Genomic DNA, 20,840 nt, shown 5'->3' with positions numbered 1-20,840 from the left:
CAAGTGCTCATGATAGGTTTACGAAGCCATGTGGCACTGTATAAACAATCAAATCTCTGTGCTCTCAAATCTGTGCTGCGACAAAGAGAAATGTGAATTAGAAGCTGTTGTCTCCCGGGCAGTCATTTCAAATACCAACCCTATCAGTTTCTTTTATTCAGTTTTATGAAATGGGTGTATTTAGGGTCAAAGAGTTAATATTTTAGATGAGACCTTTAAAAAGGTAGGCATGATCTGCTCTGTGTGAGCCTTCAAGTTCCTGTTGGAATTTACTAAGAAATGGAATTTTTTTGCCATCCCAAACATCTGAGTGGTGTTACTATAGAGAAGATTCATATCCTTTCCCTCCCTCCTTTTCTCTCTCCTTCTCTCTCTCTCCCTCTCTCTCCTCTTTCTCAAACATGCACATACCCTGTATAATAGGTTTGGTGTTTAATTCCCTGTGATCATGTGAATTTTATACAATGTGGTTCCTTGGTTCATGCTTAAAAATAAAATTCCCAGGTCCCATCCCAGATTCCTTCCTGATGCCCATAAAAGAGACCATGCTGTATCTTTCCAAAGTTGAAAAAAAAAAAAAAAAACAAACAAACAAACCCAACTGCACTCATTACTTTGGTAAAAACCTGCCCCTAAAAAGAATTTTTAAAACCTTATTTAGTGATGCAATCACTTTAACATTTTCCTTAGGGCTTTGTACCCTGTTTTCCTAACAAAAGATCAGCTCTGTGCAAAGGTGCTCCTAATATCAGCTTTCAAAAGAAATGAAAGAAATTTCTAAAATACCAGGAGAGAAGAAGGGAAGAGCCTGCTGTGTAAGGCTCCAGTAACCTCATTCGAAAAGTAATTTCATGTGTTAGAAAGGTAATTCTCCCCTCATCTGTGAGACAACTTAACAAGAATCTGCTAGATTTATCTATCAACTTGAACAAATTACAATAGCCGCAAGGAGTGTTGGTGATTTAGGTACATTTGAGAAGATGTGAATACATGGAGTGCATTTTTTTCTTTTTCATACTCTTGGGATTCTTGAAAAAACCATCATATTCTGTCACTCAGGGGACCTGCCAACGTGAGGGCTTTTGAGTATTTTTTTTTATTGGAATTCTGCCTTTGACTTGCTATTTATGAATTACCTACTTGGGATGAAGTAATATTGAAATTACTGATGACCAAGACCAGCATAAATCAGTGTGGTGGTAGCAGTAGCTGTGGATTGACACAAATCAATAGAGAGGTCTCACAGAAATAGCTGTATAAAATCAGGACATTGGCCTAGCCACTATGGAAAACAATATGGAGTTTCCTCAAAAAATTAAAAATATAGAACAACCACATGACCCAGCAATCCCACTTCTGGGATATATCCAAAGACCATGAAAATGAGCTATTGAAGAGATATCTTCATTCTCGTGTTCATCGCATCATTGTCCACAATAAGACATAGAGACAACCAAAATGTCCATCAGTAGGTAGATGGATAAAGATATATATAAATACACTCATACACACACTGGAATATGATTCATCTGAGAAAGAAGGAAATCCTGCCATTTGCAACAACATGGTGGACCTTGAGTGCATTATGCTAAGTGAGGTAAGCCAGTCACAGAGAGACAAACACTGTATGGTATCACTTACATGTGGAATCTAAATTTAAAAAAATAAAAAAAAGAAAGAAAGAAAGTCAAACTCATAGAAACAGAGCAGAAAAGTGGTTGCCAAGGCCAGGGTGGAGTGGAGGAATAAAAGAAATAGGGAGAGGTTGGTAAAAGGTATAAACTTTCATCTATAAGATGAATGAGGTCTGAGGATTTAGTGTTTAGCATGGTGACTATAGTTAACGCTTTATTGTATAATTAAAATGTGCCAAGAGAGTAGAACTTAATGTTCTCAACAGGAAAAATTAAAACATTAAAAAATGAAAGATAAATTTGTGAGGTGACGAATGTGTTAATTAACCAGATGGTGGAAATCTTTTCACAATGTATATGTGTATGAAATTGCCGTGATGTACACTTCTAAATATCTTACAATTTTGTCAATCATAACCTCAGTGAAGCTGGCATTTTAAAAAGAAATAAACCAGTAGACACAAAGAAATGAGAGGGGAAAAGAAGAAGTAGAAAATCAGTATCTAATCTGAAAATCTATGTCTTGCCTAGAATATCTTAATAAACCTAATATTGTCATATAATATGAAAGATGTTCCTGGGGAAGAGCTGAAGTTGGCACCATGTTTTCACACAAATCTCTGAGGGCATCTGTCCCTTGGAGCTCTCCACCTATGCAGTCTTCCTGGCTCCTTAGCCCTTTTCCTCCATGGAATCATGAATTCATAAAGATGGGTTGGTAAAAACACATTGCACGTTATCTCATGCTTTACTCTATCCAATAATGGGTCAACCAGTTTTGCTTGATTAATTCAAAAGATAGAGAACCATGTTTTACAAGGCCTATTAATCCATTTTGAGGGAGCACTAATTGTTGTTATCATTTTTTTGCGTGTCAGAATCCTTCTTTTTATTTGTAACTAATTAATTCTAGTTCCATGCTCTTGAGCTCTGACTCTTGAAATCAGGTATTGTGTCCCTCTCTCTCCATATACTCTCCATCTCCATATACTCCATATACTACTCCATATACTCCATATACTACTCCATCCATCTCTCATTTAACCTAAAAATGTTTGGCATTATTTGCGTTTCAAAATCCTGGTTTATCGGTACAATTAGTCTAATCATACAGTAGGAAAGCAGTTTTTATTCTTTTTTTTTTCCTAGGAGTAGTTCCTCTGGGTTTGCCACTCCACCACCAGCTCACCCTGGCCTACTTTCCTCTCTGCTCCCACCCTCATCAGCATCACAGTATGTTGGTGAGGATCACCTAGAGCTGAGAGCTCCAGAATGTTCCTTCCACACGCCTAGCAGCATCTGCCTGGCCACTCCAAGGCTCTGATGGTCTTGAGCCCACTTTCTGACAGGGCCTAAAGCACCCTGGTAAATGAGAAGTCAGAAATATTTTTTTTTGGCTGAATTCTAAGCCCTAGGGCATTTATTTGCTTTGTTTTGCTGTTAACTTTATAATTCATCAGATGTTCCAATAGACACGTTTCTGATGTCTTGGAAATGTAATTAAAATTTACCAGGTTGAATGGCATCTTCATGAAATTGCCGTTTCTGTTGAAAGATGAAATGAGGTCTGTGATTTGTGTTTTAGCTTGGATGCCAGGGTGTCGTGTGGAGCACACTGTAGTGTGCTCATGTACTGATGCTCATGTACAACAGGAGCAGTACTCTTCTTCACTTGTGATTATTTAAAAAACCAACAAACAACCTTTAGGCAAATGTAAAAGTAATTTTTGGAGGGGATTGTTCTCTGAGGAATTATTGACATTTTTATGCTGAAAGGCATTTAGTTCTCAAAAATAATAGTAAGCTTTTTTTAAACCCTTGACTGGAAGTCCCTGAGGAAATTGAAATAAGCAATCTAGATGAGCGCACAGATTTCATTACTTTATGAATCAAATAAACAAAAAACTGAGAGTCATTATAATGACAACCAGGCATATTTTCAACCCAGTAAAACCAGAATCTTCCCTCTAGTCCTTAGAAAGAAACTGGAAGTTAATCCGTGATGAAGGCCTTGCAGTGATGGATAAAGCCAAAGGCCTCTTCCTGCCCGAAGACGAAAACCTGAGGGAGAAAGGTGACTGGAGCCAGTTTACGCTGTGGCAGCAAGGTGAGCTCCCAACTTCTAGATTGTTCTCTGCAGCCAATGACCTGAGGGGAAGAAGGCTCGAATCTTGTCAAGTTATTTCCCAGAGCTGGAATTCCCCAACTTAAAGGAAACTGCCCAGAAAAAAATATTGTTTCTTAAAACTGTATATGAACAATTATTTCTGTGCATATGTGCATGTAAATATGTGTGTGTATATGTATGTAGGTATACTCACGTGTGTATATGGATAAATATATATAAATAATATTTTGGTTTTCCTGATCTTTCTCCATTTAATGTTACATTACAAAGAGTAACCCTACTGTGTAGGCTTAACCTAAAAGTCCACCAAGTGCTAATTACTATCTTAAAAAGGACCTTCCTGGGCAGCCCTGGTGGCTCAGCGGTTTAGCACCGCCTTCGGCCCAGGGCATGATCCTGGAGACCTGGGATCAAGTCGCACGTCGGGCTCCCTGCATGGAACCTGCTTCTCCCTCTGCCTGTGTCTCTGCCTCTCTCTCTCCCTCTCTCTCTCTCTCTCTCTCTCTGTCTCTCATGAATAAATAAATAAAATCTTTAAACGAAAAAAAGGACCTTCCCTGAGCATCATTTGCTCTGTAGCATGGAGATGATGTTGCATGCCAAAATGGAGTTACCATGGCTTGGAGATGATAAGACACCAGAGTGACAGGCAATAATAACCACTGTCTGCACTCCCCAAGGATAGGAAGTGGTCACATTCAACCTAACATTCTTAGGCTTAACCCAGACTCAGGTACATACACGGGGCTCCAGTATGTGTGTGTTTGATGAATTAATATAGCAATCTATCCTGAAAATGAGGAGCATTGAATTTTAGCTTTAAGGCTCTTTCCAGTTCTCTTCTTGAAAAATCAAGTCAGCCTGTTAACAGTCTACCCAAAAATAAATCCATTTTGAAGACTAAATAGTATGTGTTGCACATGTTCAGCTGCACCAAATAAATTGAGAGGAGGACAAGCAGCGGGTTTACATTAAAGGACAAATAAGCACAGTTGTTTATCTCACTTAAACTTTCAGAATAGTTTATACATAAGAGAAAAAAGAGCTACTTCAGTAATACTTTCAAGGATACGTCCATCAGAGGAGACATCACATGATTTTTAGTGACTGTCAGCTTTTTTGCCAACAAGATTTTTTTTAGGGGAGCTACAAGGTCAATATGTGAACAATATGCTAATTTTATCTATTGGAGTCTCACTAAAATGCATGAATTCTGTTGGCCTCAAGCATTCACAAGTTCATCTGATGCCTCAGTTGCATTAACATCCTTAGGCTTTAGCATCCTTATGCTTCCTAGAACAGTGCTTAAGAATAGCAGGCATCCTGGCAGTAATTTCCAGAACCATAGTCTCTGCTAAAAACAGGTGCTTAGATAAAGTTGAAATCTGCAAAGCATTACAGGGCATATAAAAGTATTAAGCAAGCAAGAAAATAAATAATGCTGACAAGATTTGAAGGCAACATTTTGACTTTAAATTTGTGCTTTTAAAAAAAATGTTTATTTGAGAGAGAGAGAGCACAAGCAGGGGGAGTGGCAGAGGAGGAGAGAAACAGGGTCCCTGCTGAGCAAGGAATCCAATGCTGGGCTTCATCCCAGGACCCTGGGATCATGACCTGAGCCACCCAGGTGCCCCAAACTTGTGCATGTTTTTAAAAATGTTTTAAGTGTGGCAAAATATATTCCTTTGGCTCTAATGTATGATACTTTCACTTGTATTGTTGTATTGTTTCCAGACAGTGATGGCATTTCTATCTTGATTTCCATTTTGACCCAAAATGATTGAGTTGTGTATTTCGGGTGAGGGCTATCATATGCCTGTATTTTCCAATTAGTTGCAGTTAATTAAATAGAAATTTATTTCCAGTTCTTTTTTTTTTTTTTTTTTTTTTTTGTCATAAGAGAATATAAGTCACATAGTTTTTCTTTTCGGAAGTTCTATTAAGGTTCTTTGTGGCCTTTTCTTTGTGGCTCCAGGCTTCTGGGACGAATCCAGTTAACTGTCTTCTAGAAGCAAAGTCACAGTTTAAAGAGTTTTGAAGACAGCTAGTACCATAGCTCACGTAGAAGCAGGATGGAATTCCTGAAGGCAGATGCCCTCTCAGGTGCTGTGACTCAAACTGGAGGGAGAATCCCGTGGCAGGAGGGGCTGGGGAAGATGTGAGGAAGGGAGGCAGCAGGACAGTTTCTGAGCCACGCTGAGATCTCAGGGTCGGACAGAGAGGCTGATGAACATCTGATTTAGTTAAGACTTAGAGTTTGTCTAGTTCTAGGTAGGAAAGGATGCTGCTAGAGAGTTGAAGGCCGTAAAGCTGTGGCTGGAAGTTTCATCTCTCTCCAGATGGTAGTGGGAATCATGATGAGTCTCCCAGTAGCATAATCAAGACTGAAGAATATTTATTCTGTTTTAAATGGCCAACTTTTGAGTTGGAGAAAAAAAACAACATCAACAAAGGTAAATAATAGTTTGTCGCCTACAAATCCATTTTCAAACTGCAAAGGGAATGTTATGGAATGTCAGTTTTGTTCAAGTTTATTAATTATCAGAATTGCCTGGATGGCTCAGCCCAGACACCTTGTTGAGTGCCTTTGGCTCAGGGCCTGATCCCAGGATCCAAGATAAGTCCCACCTCTGCCTATGTCTCTGCCTTTCTCTCTCTCTGTGTGTCTCATGAATAAAAAAAAAATTTTCTAAGTTTATTAATTATCACCAACAATGAACACTAAAATTATGGTCAGCAAATATACCATACCATACTTGGTATGCCATGCAAGAATGTGCAGTTATTCTTTCCTCCAGAACCCATGGGAGACAGTGCTAACTAATCTCAATAGCCTTCCTAATCTAGTTCTGCTCAAGCAGAACTTTTGAATCCTTCTCAACAGTGTTCTAGGTAGCCACTGCCAGTTGGTCAGAATTGTCCTGCAAGATGAACCTGTTACCTCAGCAGAGCCTTGAAACTAAAAAAGATACAATCCAAGACCTTTAAAAGTCCCAACCCCACGAATATTTCTTATAAAGTGTATTCACAACAAAAAAACAAACAAAAAAAAGTATATTCACATGTAAACAAAGTAGCCCATTGATTCTTCCAAATCTGCGTTTACAGAACTTCTAGGGCCATCTTCCCCAAGAAACAAAGTTGATCACTTCTTGAGAGTTAAACTCAGTGAGAAATAATAAAAGAACAATAAAGCCATAATGAATTCAACTGCCAGATAGTTTCCTCCTCAGCTGAGCATTTGCTTCTCACAACTGCTTTCTACTCCATGATGTGACAAAATTATAAATTATGCTCTAAAGCATATGTTTTGGAGACCAACAATCCCAGGTTGGAGGCCTGGCTGCACCACTTGTTAGTTGTGTGATGTGAACATATTTTTGAATCTCTGAGCCTCAGAACCTCACTGAAAAGAAACAATGAAATTTGTGCCTCAAGTATGGGGTCATTACTAGGATCAGTGAGTACTCTCAAAAGATCTGACAATTATCCAGTAGGTGATAGTAGTACCACTTTTTTATTACATCACAATCATATGTTGTATAATAATAACAGCAATGGAGGGGTGGTTCTAGGTCATGGTTACTTGGGTCATGGTTAAGAACATGGACTGGGTCCAATTTGGCTGGAATTCCTGCTGTGCCACTTACCGTGTGGCCTCCCTGTGCCTTTGTTCCTCTTCTCTAAAATAGAACGCTAATAGCAGGTGTTGTAGGCATCAGATGAGTCCTTTTAAGTATGTCAAGTTGTTCCTGGCCCACAGTGAGCACCATGGAATTGTTGTTGCACTCCTAAATCCTCGCCATCACATGTAAACACTTAAGGTTACCAGTGGTAATCCACGAATGTCAAACATCTACTATATAGCTTTTCCCTCCACAGAGAATATGTGTTTACAGACTAGAAAAGATTTATTTGTCTCAGTGGCTAGAGGCACCATCTCATATTTAGTCCTGACCAAGTGGCAGTCCCAGTGACACCCAGTCCATTAGGTTACCCACTCATTATGAGAGGTTACCCACTCATTAAGGTACATCACACCTATTCACGAAGTGATATGTTTCCAGCCCTCTCTACTATGCCGGTGGGAAGTCCAGCCACTTCCAGTTCCTCCTAAAGCTTCCAGGATTCACTCAACTGCTGCCTGCATAGCATAGAGCCCAGAATTGGGGACTCCTACCAAGCCATCCCCAGATCCTGCATAAGGGAAGGCATGGGAAGCTAGGCTTAAAAATGCTTTATGGGGGATCCCAGGGTGGCTCAGCGATTTGGCGCCTGCCTTTGGCCCAGGGCGCGATCCTGGAGACCCGGGATCAAGTCCTACGTCGGGCTCCCAGCGTGGAGCCTGCTTCTCCCTCTGCCTGTGTCTCTGCCTCTCTCTCTCTCTCTCTCTCTCTCTCTATCTCTATCTCTATCTCTATGTCTATCATGAATAAATAAATAAATCTTTTAAAAAATGCTTTATAAAGGGGTGCCTGGGTGGCTCAGTGGTTGAGTGCCTGCCTTTGGCTCAGGTGCATCAGTCTGCCCACAGGGAGTCTGCTTCACCCTCTGCCTATGCTTCTGCCTCTCGGTGTCTCTCAGGAATAAATAAATAAAATCTAAAAAAAAAAAAAATGCTTTATGAAGACGTATACAGGAACCTATTTATTCAGACTGGCATTTATCATTCATCTCATTTGGGATACTCCATTAATCACTAGAAACAGCAACTAACATTTTACTCAAAGGGCAAAAAGATTACTTAGGAAAAGCTAACATACATATAGAAGCTGTTTTCTAAAATATTGAGGTCTGTTTGAGGAGAATGCTGTTAAGTTGTATTCCTCGTAACTCTCATTTTAATTTTAGTATATGATTATCTTAGGACACAACTAACATTAACTAGATAAAATTAAACTCAGTTTTGTGTAGCAGCCCCTTGTGAAATCTTGAATAGGAAATTAAAATTTTTCTATCTTTAAAAAAATCCATTGTTTTACTCCTCCATAAGAGCAAATAATGCTGTGTACATTTCTAAGCATGTCTTCTCTAAGACATAGTCATTTTGTCATTGGTGAAGAAATTTGTGTAGTCCAGGATGTTTAAGACTATGTCCCAAAATTTGTGTTCCTGATGCAGTTACTTATAGAAAACATCATCTCTCAGATACTCCTTCCCCTCTTCATTTAAATCCTGTTCTTTATCAACATATAAAGGCTGATCTGCACAATGAAAAATAAATTAAATTCCAATTAAAAATGTTTAGGTAACTCTTTGATGTAGTCCTAGAAATGCATTTTTAGATTAGAAATAGAAGCTACGTTTTTCCTTAGGGAATCTACTACAACTGCTCTGACAAATTACCACAAACTTAGTGGCTTTAAAATTATACAAATGTATTATCTTTGTAGCTCTGGAGCTCCGAAGTCTACAATGGTCTCATTGGGCTAAAACTAGAGTATCCTCAGGGCTGTATTCCCTCTGGAGGCTCTGGCTTCTAGACTCTGCCCACATTCCATCTTCAAAGCCAGCAATGGCCAGTCAAGCCTGTCTCATTCTGTATCACTCTGACACTGACTATTCTGTGTCCCTCTTCCATACTGAAAGATTATTTGATTACATGGGGCCTATCCAGTTAATCCAGGATATTCTCTTTATTTTCAGGTCAGCTGATTAGAAATCTCAGTGTCATCTGCAACCTTTATTTCCCCTTGCCATATAGCATAACATGTTCATTGTCTCCTGCCTACAATATGGACACCCTTGGGAGGGGGCCATTATTTTACCTGTTACAGGGAGAAGAATAAATAGTCAACGCTCACCTTGTCCATTAGATGTCCTTTGATAATCCAACACAGTGGAGATGTCTGGTCCTTTTGCTCTGCCAGTTACTGTCAGCTACACTTCGTCTTCTTGTGTTTGCTTAGCTTTCTCATTCCTCGTGACGGTGACAATACAGATTGCACATGGCCAAAATGGGAAGACTTAAAGTTTTCCTATGATTTGTTTCTAACAAAATGACTTTATCATTTCTCATTCTAGGAAGAAAAAATGAAAATGCCTGTAAAGGAGCTCCTAAAACCTGTTCTTTACTAGATAAATTTCCTGAGACAACAGGATGCAGAAGAGGACAGGTACCAAACGTGTCTTCAATGATGGGAAGAACGCAGTTAGTTATTAGGAATAAGGGAGTGCTGACATTTCTAAAGAAACATTTATCTGGCCCAGCAAAGGCATCTTTTTTTCACTCTCCAATGAAACGTAATTTCTTGTGGTTGAAGTCAGAATTGAGGGAGGGAACTATTCAGTGTTTAGCTTCTTGTGGGAAATGTGAGTCCTTATTTTGATAACAAAGAAATAAGATGAGAATAAAAATTCTGAGTCTTACAAAGGTTCATATCCAAATTGATAGTAATTTTATCCTGTCACTTGAATTTAGCCTTTCCCCCACCCCTCAATAAATGGATGACCAGTTTGTTATATTTTCTGTGCAGATCAAATATTCCATTATGCACCCAGGAACTCACGTGTGGCCACACACGGGGCCCACCAACTGCAGACTCCGAATGCATCTGGGCTTGGTGATTCCCAAGGAAGGCTGTAAGATCCGATGCGCCAATGAGACCAAGTAAGTTTCCTCCCATCATTGTCTCTTTTATCACCTCTGAGGATAGGTGTTCATTACAACCAATCTGTTCACTCGGGTTATTTCTCCTCCTTTGTCACTATAGTAGGCTGGAGTGGGTGATAATCCAGACTTGAGTCTGTGTCCCTTCTTTGTTCTTTCTGCTAGTCTGGAGACACTCCTCAGTTCGAGGGCTTTCTTCCCTAATCATTTCTCCCCACGCCACTCTCAACTTGCTGAAGAGCCTCCTCGCTTCTCTAGATGGACAGACTGGCATTCAGGGTCAACTATCTTATACTGAGCCCTGAAGAAAATACTCAGTGATGTTTCTGTGTTTTGCTCTAGAGGAGGCAGCGTGGTGCAACAGAAGCAGACTGCCTTTTTCAAATCTCAGCTCTGCCACCTAACCCTGTATAACCTTGGCCAGTTCTTTAATCCCCTCGTGCCTCAGCCTCCTTATTTATAAAATTGGCAGTGATGCTATCTGCTATGCAGGATTGTTGTAGGATTACATAAAATAATGCATACAAGGTGCTGAGCCCACATCCTAGCATGAGTGGGACATGGTGAACATTAGGCCCTTGTCCCCATGCCTTTCGCTGTCCTAATCCTATTACTCCATCCACCTGGGATGCCCTTCTTTTCACCCATCCAAAATAAACCTGTTACTAAGATCCAATGCCATTTCATAAAAAGGAGCCTCTTTCCTGACTTACTAGAATGTATATAGTGTATATTCCCAGTAATCGTATTCTTTCTCTTCCATTGCTTTTTATCAATTAGCAGATGTTAGCCTAATCTCTAGAAGCTCCTAGAGGTCAGAAACCAAGTTGCTATCTTCCTGGACATTTGTCATGGTCCTCAGTAGAGATCTGATGGAGGGGGATGTTCAAGAGTACACAGTCATTTATTTGGTTATTGGCAGAGACTGGCCTGCCCTGGGACATGGGGCAGCACAAAGTGCTGTGGGAGATTCAAAGTTGAATCAGATGGGAGCCTTCCCCTGCCAGATGTACCTGATCAGGGACATAACACAGGCTCAAATGTCGTGAGTCCTAAGAGAGGTAGAGATAAAAATGCTACAGATGGTCAATGGGCAAGTAATTCATTTGCTGCCAAGATTTGAGAATCTTGACAGTGGTGATGTTTAAAGATGGGTAGGTTTGGGAATTCAAAGCTGGGATAAAAGGGCATTTCAGGCTGAAAGCATAGGATCTGCAAAGGCACAGAAGCCAAAAATGATAGGGCACATGTGAAGAATATGGAGTGATTTCAGCAACCAAGAGTGTAGGGTTCGGTCGTGTGGATAAACGTTAAGCATGTTAAAATTTTCAAGAGTTTATTTGAGCACGCACCAATTCACATCAGGTAATGTCAAACTCTAAGGGTGGTTAGGATTTTCCAGGACAGGAGCTGGGGACAGGGTTCCTATAGAGAAGATGCTTAAGTAAATCAAAGCGAGTATTTGGTTATAGTGGAAGTGGTTGCCTTTCTTGGGGAAGCCCAGTTGGCTGGCTGTGATTGGTCACTCTTAGGCTTCATTTTCTCAGATTCAAGTGCATTGACTCTGGCTTAGGCTGTGGTATGCTTATGTAGCCCTCCAAGACATTAGAGTCACCCTCTTGTCTAAAAACTTTAAGAGCACATTTAGAATAAGGTCAGAAAAAGTGAAAGAGTGGAATAGAAGCCCAGTCATAGAAGGCTTTGAATACCAGCGAGTGGGATCAGAGCTTTGTCAGGAAGGTATTCTGGAAGCCCTGGGGGACAAAAGCTGTATGGTGGAAGAGAGGAAGAACAGTTAACAGCCCCCACAGCAGCCTGCCCAAGAAGATCCTGGAAACAAAGGGAGAGTAAAAAGCAGCCGCAGGAGATATGAAAATGACTCAAGTGAATCCCAAGTGTGGTACAAGGGAGGGGAAGTTCAAGGTGACTTGGCGGTGTCCATTTTGGTCAGTAGGAGGCTTTTGATGCTTTAGCAAATACTGAGGTCTTAGGAGGTGTGAGGCAATTTCGGGGAAATGGATAATGAGTTCTGTGTTTGTATATATTTTATTTAAGTTGCTGTTGGAACACAGTGGTGGAAACATTCAGAAGTCGGCTGGATACAGATGCCTGGAGCTCAGGAGAGAAATCAAGTCTAGACATAAAGGTTCAAGAGGCAGGCTTAGCAGGAGGTTCCGGGGGAAGCTTGAGACTCCGAGAACACATCCACACTTAGAAGACAGACAAAGGAGAACCACCGAGGAGATGGGGCAGCGGAGGGCAGGGGGGGCGGGACCAGGACTGTTGTGCCCAAGATTACGAATCCGAGAAACCACCAAGGAGCCGACACCGATGCAAACACACGAGGGTTTATTAGCAAGCTCGAGCTTGGGTCCAAGTAAACCGGATACAGCGGAGCAGGGACTTGGACCCCGAGGTGGGTTTCAGCTTAGTTTTAAGGGCTGGTCTAGGGGACCTCCAGAAGGGCTGGAGCAATTCTTCAAGTTCTGTTTACATTTTGATTTGGGGCTTTCAAGGGCATTGAGCTCTGTTCTTATTCTAATAGGGGCTTCCTGCCCTTGGCTTGGGCTCTGTTCTCATTCTAATAGGGGCTTTCTAGGATGTTAAGCTGTAAACTGTTTTCTTCCTGTAACTGAAGTAATGTAAAGTTCAGCCCTTATTCACAGGGGCCTGGGATGGCTGTACTTGTGCTAACACTGAACTTAAAGTGGAATGGCCTTAATTTTCTTGGCCTCCACAAGGACGACAGTCAGAGATAGCTGAACAGGGAGAGATTCCTCCCCAGATGGCATGAATCTTGTCAGGCCTTTGGGAACTCCATTTGGGTCTGCAGGATCTCCACCAAAAGGAAGAGGGGTAAGGACACAGTGGGGGGACCCAGAGAATACAGAGAGGATGCTGGGTTACAAGATTGAATAACTAGGGGCGGTGAAGAAAGAGAAGAGAACTTCTTGAGTACTGCCTGATGGTTATAAACTTGTTTGTTATCTTTGCCTCTCCTTCCCTGCCTCTCTCACTCCTGGCCTCCCTCCCTCCTGCTTTCCAGGTATTTTTTTAAATTTCTGGTCTGTCCTGCTTCAAGTTACTCTAGGAAAAAATCACTAGACAAAAGCCCACTTAGGAATAGGTAGAGAAGGACATGCGCAAACTGATCCTAGTCATCAGAGGCTGGAGGCAATAAGGCCAGGCTGAAGGAATGTATGTAGCAGCGAGGAAGGGGAGCAGTTGGACAGTGCCAGAGCTGAAATGAGAAGCCAAGCAGAGCTCTCACCTTGTGACACCAGGAGAGGTGTCCCAGCAGAGCCTACACAGTGCATTCCCTGCCCCAGGCTCCCAGCAAACACCTGGGGACCGGGCTTGACAAAGGAAGGGACAGCTACCGCCCCCAAGTCAAAAGCATGCTGGGGTTACCTGTCTTGACCTGCCACAAGTGGCCCCAGTCCTACAACTCACATGGAGGGTGAGCTTGAGTAAGAAGGGTAACATGGCAGGCCCTTGCTTTCCACTGCGCTAAAACGTAACCTTCTTCACATGACAGGAAGTACCTGTTGATAACAATAACTTGCAGATGCTGTTTTTTGCAGGTGATTATTAACAGGTACTTTCCACCCACCTCCCTATGGTTGGGCCAGGAAGCCGATTTTGCAGAAGATGAAATGCTTCTTGTTCTCGACCCCAGAGAGCCCAGAAGGATAGTGCCTTTCCGCCTCATCATGATTGCTGGTCAACACTCTTCCCTGTGTCCCTTCTCTCATACTTCATATTGTGTTACATTCTCATCCTCAGCAAGCCTTAACTCAAGGGTGATTGGGTCAGGTTAAGTGCCTCATTACAAAAATAGTGTCTTTCATAAGAGAAATGGGTCAGTTAAAATACCGTGTGATGCTTACAGTGAAAATAGCTTGATAGCTGAAGAGTAGACAGGTGGTTTGTAAACTCCAAAGACAGAAAGACTGTCATAGGAAACCTGGAAGTTTCACACTGTTATTATAGAAATACTGTTAGTGTGGAAACTAATACTGTTAGTGTTTCCACAAGTATACAAGTATACTAAGTATAGTATACCAAGAAATCAGACTTCCTTGTGCTAGGCAACAGGAAGCAATTTTCAAAGCCTCTCAACTTCCAAAAGAGTAGTTTACCCGTAACAATTTGCACATTGGAGTTCTCAGGTATTAATAATCACATTGCTGTTTCTCCAGCACTCTGTGGGTCCTGCTAGCATGCATGTTGTTTAAATATTCCATCACTGCAAAACATAGCACAGCAATTTTTATCTGAAGATGAGCTTGCAGATATGCAGCCTCTTATATAAATTAAATGATCATTTAAAATTAATAAATGCCCTCTGACCGTAAAACTGATGCATGATGCATATTCCTTGTACATAATTTGTAAAACACAGAGAAGCACAACAGAAAAAAGTATTACTTTTGATCTTGATACTCAGAGATATTGCCCAGACACTTCTCAATGCCTGCATATGTATGTTTGTGAGAAGGAGGAGATGAACCCAGTAATGATAAATAGCGTGCTTGCTGTGCGAAGCAGCTCTGAGGATGCCACACACATGAATCTATCAATCCTCACAACAATCCTAAGGGATTATTAAAATTTCTATTTTACAGCTGGGGAGACTGAGGTATAAAGATGCCAAGTAACTTCCCCAAGGTCACTCAGCTTAGTGCTGAATTTGTATTAGTTTCCTAGGGCTGTCATAACAAATTACTACAAACTGGATGACTTAAAACAACAGAAATTCATTCTCTTGTAGTTCTAGAGTCCAGAAGTCTGAAGTCAGGTATTGGGTTGAGGCTGAGGGAGAATGTGTGCCCTGCACCTCCTCTGGCTTCTGGTAGCTGCCAGCCATCCTTGGTGTTTCTTGGCTTGTAGACACATCACTCCAGTGTCTGCCTCTACCAGCACATCACCTTCCCCCATGTCTTTTGTCCTTTTCTCTCTCTCTCTTTTGAGAGAGAGAGAGAGATTAGGAAGAAGAAGAGAGTCTCAGGCAGACTCCCTACTGAGCCTGATGTGGGGCTCGATCCCACAACCCTGAGATCACAGCCTGAGCCAAAATCAAGAGTTGGATGTTCAACTGACTGAGCCACATAGGTACCCATCCCCTTCTCTTTTATAATGGCACTTATCATTGGATTTAAAGCCCAGCCTAAACCAGATGGTCTCATCTCAAGATCTTTAATTTCCTTACAACCCTAAAGACCCTTTTTCCAAATAAGGTTATATTCACAGTTTCCAGGTGGACTTACTTTTTAGGGGAGGTCACCATTCAGCCCACTACAATATTGGAATCAAGATTTGGTCCCAGGCATTCTGGCTTGAAGGTCTGTGTAACCTCAACCCATAGCCTCACTAAGTATAGGTTTCTGACCTTTTAGGGTTTTGGTGGTGGTTGTGGTTACAAAACTAAGATCATTCTGAGGTGCATGGGTGGCTCAGTTGGTTAAGCGTCTGCCTTTGGCTTGGGTCATGATCTCATGGTCCAGGGATCAAGCCCCCCATTGGGCTCCCTGCTCCGTGGGGAGTCTGCTTCTCCTCCCGCTGCCTTTCCCTCTGCCTGCGTACGTGCTCTCTCTGTGTCTCAAATAAATTAATAAAATCTTTTAAAATAAAATAAAAACAAAACTAAGATCATCCTACACTTAAAAGTTGATCACTGTGAATGCTAGTTTTCATTTCCAGACAACAAGGGAGAGAAAGCAGCTGGACAGTGTCCATATTTGGACCACTTGTGTCACCCCTGACAGGCCATGCTTTGCAGCCTGTCAAAAGAGCTCATTTATGATCTTGATCCAAAGCTGAATGAACTTAAGTCAGTGGATAAACATGCTACTAGCAAGCGGGAACTAATTGTTGTTAATCTCATGGAGTGACCAAGTTGTTTGAACTTTGGATGATCCCAGACAGGAATTCTTTCTACTCAGTCTCCAAAAAGGGCTCCAAGACATGCTAGAACCAGGCTGCAGGAAAGAAGAGTGACCATGTGGTTCCTCCAGGAGATTCAGCATTATTGCCTACAAATTGCCAGCACGAAATATTGGACAAGACTAATACATACCAGGAAAGCATGTGTCAGCATTAATGTCAGTATCATGCTGAAGAAATGAATTTGGCAATAAGTCATTTAATTCCTGTCTCTGTTGCTGTAAAAATAATGGCCCTCTACCGTAACATACTTCAGTTTGTAACATATTACAAACTGAATTTGTAAAATTAGTAAATTTGTAAAATTGTAAAATCCCCATTAATCTCTCAAGTTTCTAATTAGGAAGAGCATGTGAAAGGCCTACTATAATATTAACAGTAAGAGAAAGATTTAATTTTTAAAGCCACCATGAAATTGTTCATAGGCAGCATTTGCTTTGTTTTTATAAAGCATCTAAAAAGATAAAGTCTTAAAATTTTCCCTGGAATCCAAGCTCTTCTGTTTCACAAAATGTAACCATCTTCCATCCCAACCATAATGTGACTTTATCTGTAAGTCATTGCTCAAGTCTGTCCATCTGGGCTGCAGGTTGAAAATGACATTTTAACTGGATATGTTTCCTGAAGATTTGTTATTGAATAGGTAACATTTTGCCCTTTCTTCCTTTCCTTGAGCAACTTGGTGAACTAAAAGCACCAGTTAGAGCCTCTTCGTCCCTGTTCTAGTTGGCACAGAGTGTCTACGGCATTCATCCACATGGATACACAGTGACGCTTCTACTGGAATGGCGGTTCCCACATGGAATATGAATCATCTGCAAACGTTTTGTTTGTTGAACTGATTGTTGAAAAATTGCAAAGTTGGAATCCATTCTACTACAACAATCTTAAATGACGTGGAGGTTCCTGGGTCAGCCCTCCGAAGCTTTTAACTCACAATCTTTTAGACAATGTGCATAACCTGTCTAAGCCTTGATTTCTTCATCGGTGAGATGGGAAAAGAATCAAAGCCTATCTTTCTATGGTTTTGAGTTTTAAAGCAATCCATAGAGTTGCCCTCAGAACTCTATTTACAGAGTACTGTGTGGTAAATGCACTCAGTGTACTTGATCTTTTACCGTCCTCTCATCTGATGGCTGCAGAAATGGAGACTTTTGTCCCTTATATTCCAAGGAGTGAGACCAAGCACTCCTCCACCATTGGAAGTGGTTCATGTAACCTGGAGGGTGCATTCTGACAGGGAGGAGGTGAAACTTTAAGGAGTTAGGAAAGGAGAACCAGATAGAGAACCATGGTGTGCCAGGCCAGAGTTGGTGGAGGGATGGTACAGATACAGATAGGGACCGTGATTTGATAGGCATGAGGCCAGGAGGGATGCCAGAGAACAGAGGACCAGCAGGAGCACAGCTGATAGCTCTACTCCACCCCCTGCATTTCTCCTTTTCCTCTCTATCCCCCTCCCCTAGAAATAGAAGTATGTGGGGGAGTGGGCACTGGCATCCCATTGGAGGCCTTATGAGTGATTCTTCTGCTTTTTCTCTTTCTTTGTCCTTTTTTGGCTTTCTCAGCTGTATTACAGAGCCCTCTGCTACTGGTTGACCTAAGACCAAGAGGAGGAAGCCCAAAGCTTCCACAGAGGTAGCAGTGGGGTGAACAGGAGGGCATAATCTGGAATCCCCAGGCCTGTGTGGAGAGGAGGGAAGCCCTGTGGCAGCTGGGCAGGGGCTCTTCCTTGAGGGGCTGGGAGATATGCTGGGGGTGTGTATATATACAATCTATTGGGAAGATTGCTTCTTTGTGAAGTTAGCCATCTTTTATTGGAATTAATATTTTGACAGTAAACAAAATGGCAAATATACCCACTCCTCAGATGAAAGCTTAAGTAAATCCTATGAAATGTAATATGATGATTGACATCCTAACCAATAGCTTAGCTCAGAGAATTAAGAGAATTTTAGTGCTGAAAGGAGCCTTAGAGGCCATCTTATCTACCTCTGTCATTGCACAAATAGGGAAACTGAGGCCCCTACATGAAGTGCTTTATCACATGGCTAGATCACAGCTGTCAGAACAAGAATACAGGTGTCCTAGACTCCAGAAAAGTGCTTTGTCCAGATAGATAGATAGATAGATAGATAGATAGATAGATAGACAGACAAAGAATGTGTGTGTGTGTTTCTGTCTGCATATATTAGGTAGAGAGAGAGAAGAGTTTTACATTTCAATTCTAGTATGTGCCAGGATTTCCAATGCAGTCAGAACTGAGGGATTTCAGTAGATCAGAATTAATAAGCACTGTGTTAAGTAGCCTTACTCCTGAGCTCTTTGACCCTTTCGTGTATTCGACTCCGCCTGTAAAACACCTTACAGGCTACCTCACCACAGCAGCTAGCTACCGGCACGAAGAATATCCCCCTTGTACCCTGATCTTGAGCCAAAGGTTTGGGCTCTAACAAAGCAAGGCTGGTGACTTTCTGCTTCTTCCACAGAATCACAGTATCAGAATGACTCCTTTGCTGAAATGTTAGAACCGTGTCTCTTGCCTACCTCAGAACATTTTAGCAAAGATCACCGAGCTATGATCAGTTAAAGTTTTTAGGTGAAAGATTCTGTAAGAATCTAATAGGATTATTGTTGATGACAGTTCAGTGACCCAATTATGGTTGTTAGGTATGTACCTCCACCATTATATTGGTGTCATTAATTAAACTTGAAAACTGAGAAATGATATGATATTGCTTTATTTTGGGCCAGATATTCTTGTATCTTTTGCAAACCAGGATGAGGCATTCTTCCCATAAAGGTAAGAAATTCTAATGGCCAGATGAGGTAGCCCCCTGGGGAAAAGGTACAGCTTCCCCACTCTGGTCCTGTGTTTCTGAATCCTCAGAGAAAGGCCACGTGAGCACCATCAGGAAGCTCAAAGACGACTCTGAAAAATCTTTTCTCCAGAGGGCACTTTTCATGTCATACTTTGAGTAACTTAATCTTATTTGGTGGAACTTTGCTCACAAAGCAAGTGGCCTGAAAACTGTTTCTTGCATTGCAAGGAGAGTCTTTGTCATTCAAAAGAGATCTAAAGAACTTTGACCTCTTTAGCTCTATCTTTCTTTGTGGAAAACCTCATCCTTTCCCGACCACACAAGCCACCTATGGCTGCTTAACCCCAGTCATTCAGCCTGCATGTTGCTTGTGTGGGATTTTTTTGTTCTGCCCTTTGAGGTTAATTAGGGCTGCGCTTTTTGTCACATTTGCCCTCTCATAAGTGAAAGACACCAGTTTTGAAGTATTCGAAAGGAATCTACATTAATACTTGGGTATCTTTGCTGTTTTCTGGGGAAATATGTGAAAGAAAATGGAAGGGCAAAATGAAGATACCGGGACATGCTTCCCCATGAGTTTATGGCCCTAGAGGAATCCAGCTCTTTGGAATACCTCCTAGATTTTTTGTTTTAAAAAAAATTGTTTTGGGGCACTTGGGTGCCTCCATCGGTTAAGCATTTGACTCTTTGTTCCAACTCAGATGATGATGATCTCAGGGTCCTGAGATTGAGTCTCGAGTTGTGCTCCATGCTCAGTGCAGTCCCTCTCCCTCTGCTCCTCCCCCCATTCCTTCTCTCTCACTGTCTCATAAATAAATAAAATCTTTTAAAAAATTGTTTCATCAGTTGTTTATGCTGGTCCATTTTGACTGAATATCTGAAAAGCCACAGACCAATGGTCATTAAATTCCATGTTTATAGCCACTGGTGTTCCTTGAATAAATCAGTGTGTTTCGACACTAAAAGCTCGTCCCAATTCACAGGGAATTTCAGTTAATGAATAATATGCTCAAGATTTTGCTCCCATAAAGCATTCCTAAGTCTTTGGCTTTCTTACACCCATCAGAATCTAGTGAAAAATTTAATTTTGCACAACCTAGGATTTTCTATTTGGGTCTTTGAATTACTTCCAATATTTTAAGTAGATTCTGGATTATTTGCCACTCAGAAAACATTGAGAACCACTTGTCATTGCAACACAAAGTGTACTTTGCAGATTCTCTGAAGGATTTTTGATATCTCACCCCTTTGGAAGATTTTCAGTTTTCTCAAATGAAGGCAAATTCATAAGGCATGAAGCCAAGGTTATTTTTGGTAACATTATACCACTTCCATACATTATCACCTCTTTTATCTTGTCTCTATTTTTTCCCTGTATTTTTCTTCAACCTCTGTTTTATGTTCTCTATCATTAATCGAATATCTACCATGTGCCCGTCAGATGCTAATCCTCACAGCAGCTGTGCTGATAAAGACGCAAAGGCTCATGTATGCCGAGTAACTCAGCCCAGGTCGCATAGTAGTAAATGGCAGAGCCAAGAAGCTTAAATACGTTTCCCTTCAGGGCCATAACTTGTCCTTTGTGCCATGCTGTTTCACTCCCCCTCTCTCTTCTACCACGTTCCCCTTTGCCTTTCCCTTTTTTTTTTTCCTTTTCAATGGTGGTGAAGTGCACATAACATAAAAGTTACCAACCCATT

At 41.3% G+C, this 20,840-nt stretch overlaps 1 protein-coding gene across 13 annotated transcripts in view; it reads left to right on the top strand.

Moving 5' to 3' along the window:
• ASPH (aspartate beta-hydroxylase) overlaps window positions 1-20,840 on the top strand; it is a 213,038-nt gene that overhangs the window by 187,296 nt on the left and 4,902 nt on the right. For 12 of the 13 annotated variants that reach the window (XM_035708219.2, XM_049103940.1, XM_035708218.2 and 9 more), the window contains 3 exons: window positions 3,606-3,741; window positions 9,787-9,878; window positions 10,239-10,372. In XM_035708219.2, coding sequence (XP_035564112.2) covers window positions 3,606-3,741; window positions 9,787-9,878; window positions 10,239-10,372 — 362 coding nt within the window. Of the gene's footprint in view, window positions 1-3,605; window positions 3,742-9,786; window positions 9,879-10,238; window positions 10,373-13,956; window positions 14,737-20,840 lie in introns of those variants that run through there. The other variant, XM_035708222.2, reaches the window with a different exon arrangement.

Source organism: Canis lupus, chromosome 29 (assembly GCF_003254725.2).
Source record: "Canis lupus dingo isolate Sandy chromosome 29, ASM325472v2, whole genome shotgun sequence".
Lineage (NCBI taxonomy): Eukaryota > Metazoa > Chordata > Mammalia > Carnivora > Canidae > Canis > Canis lupus.
Note: the sequence above shows the minus strand (reverse complement) of the source record. Positions and strands in the feature narration are given on the sequence as shown.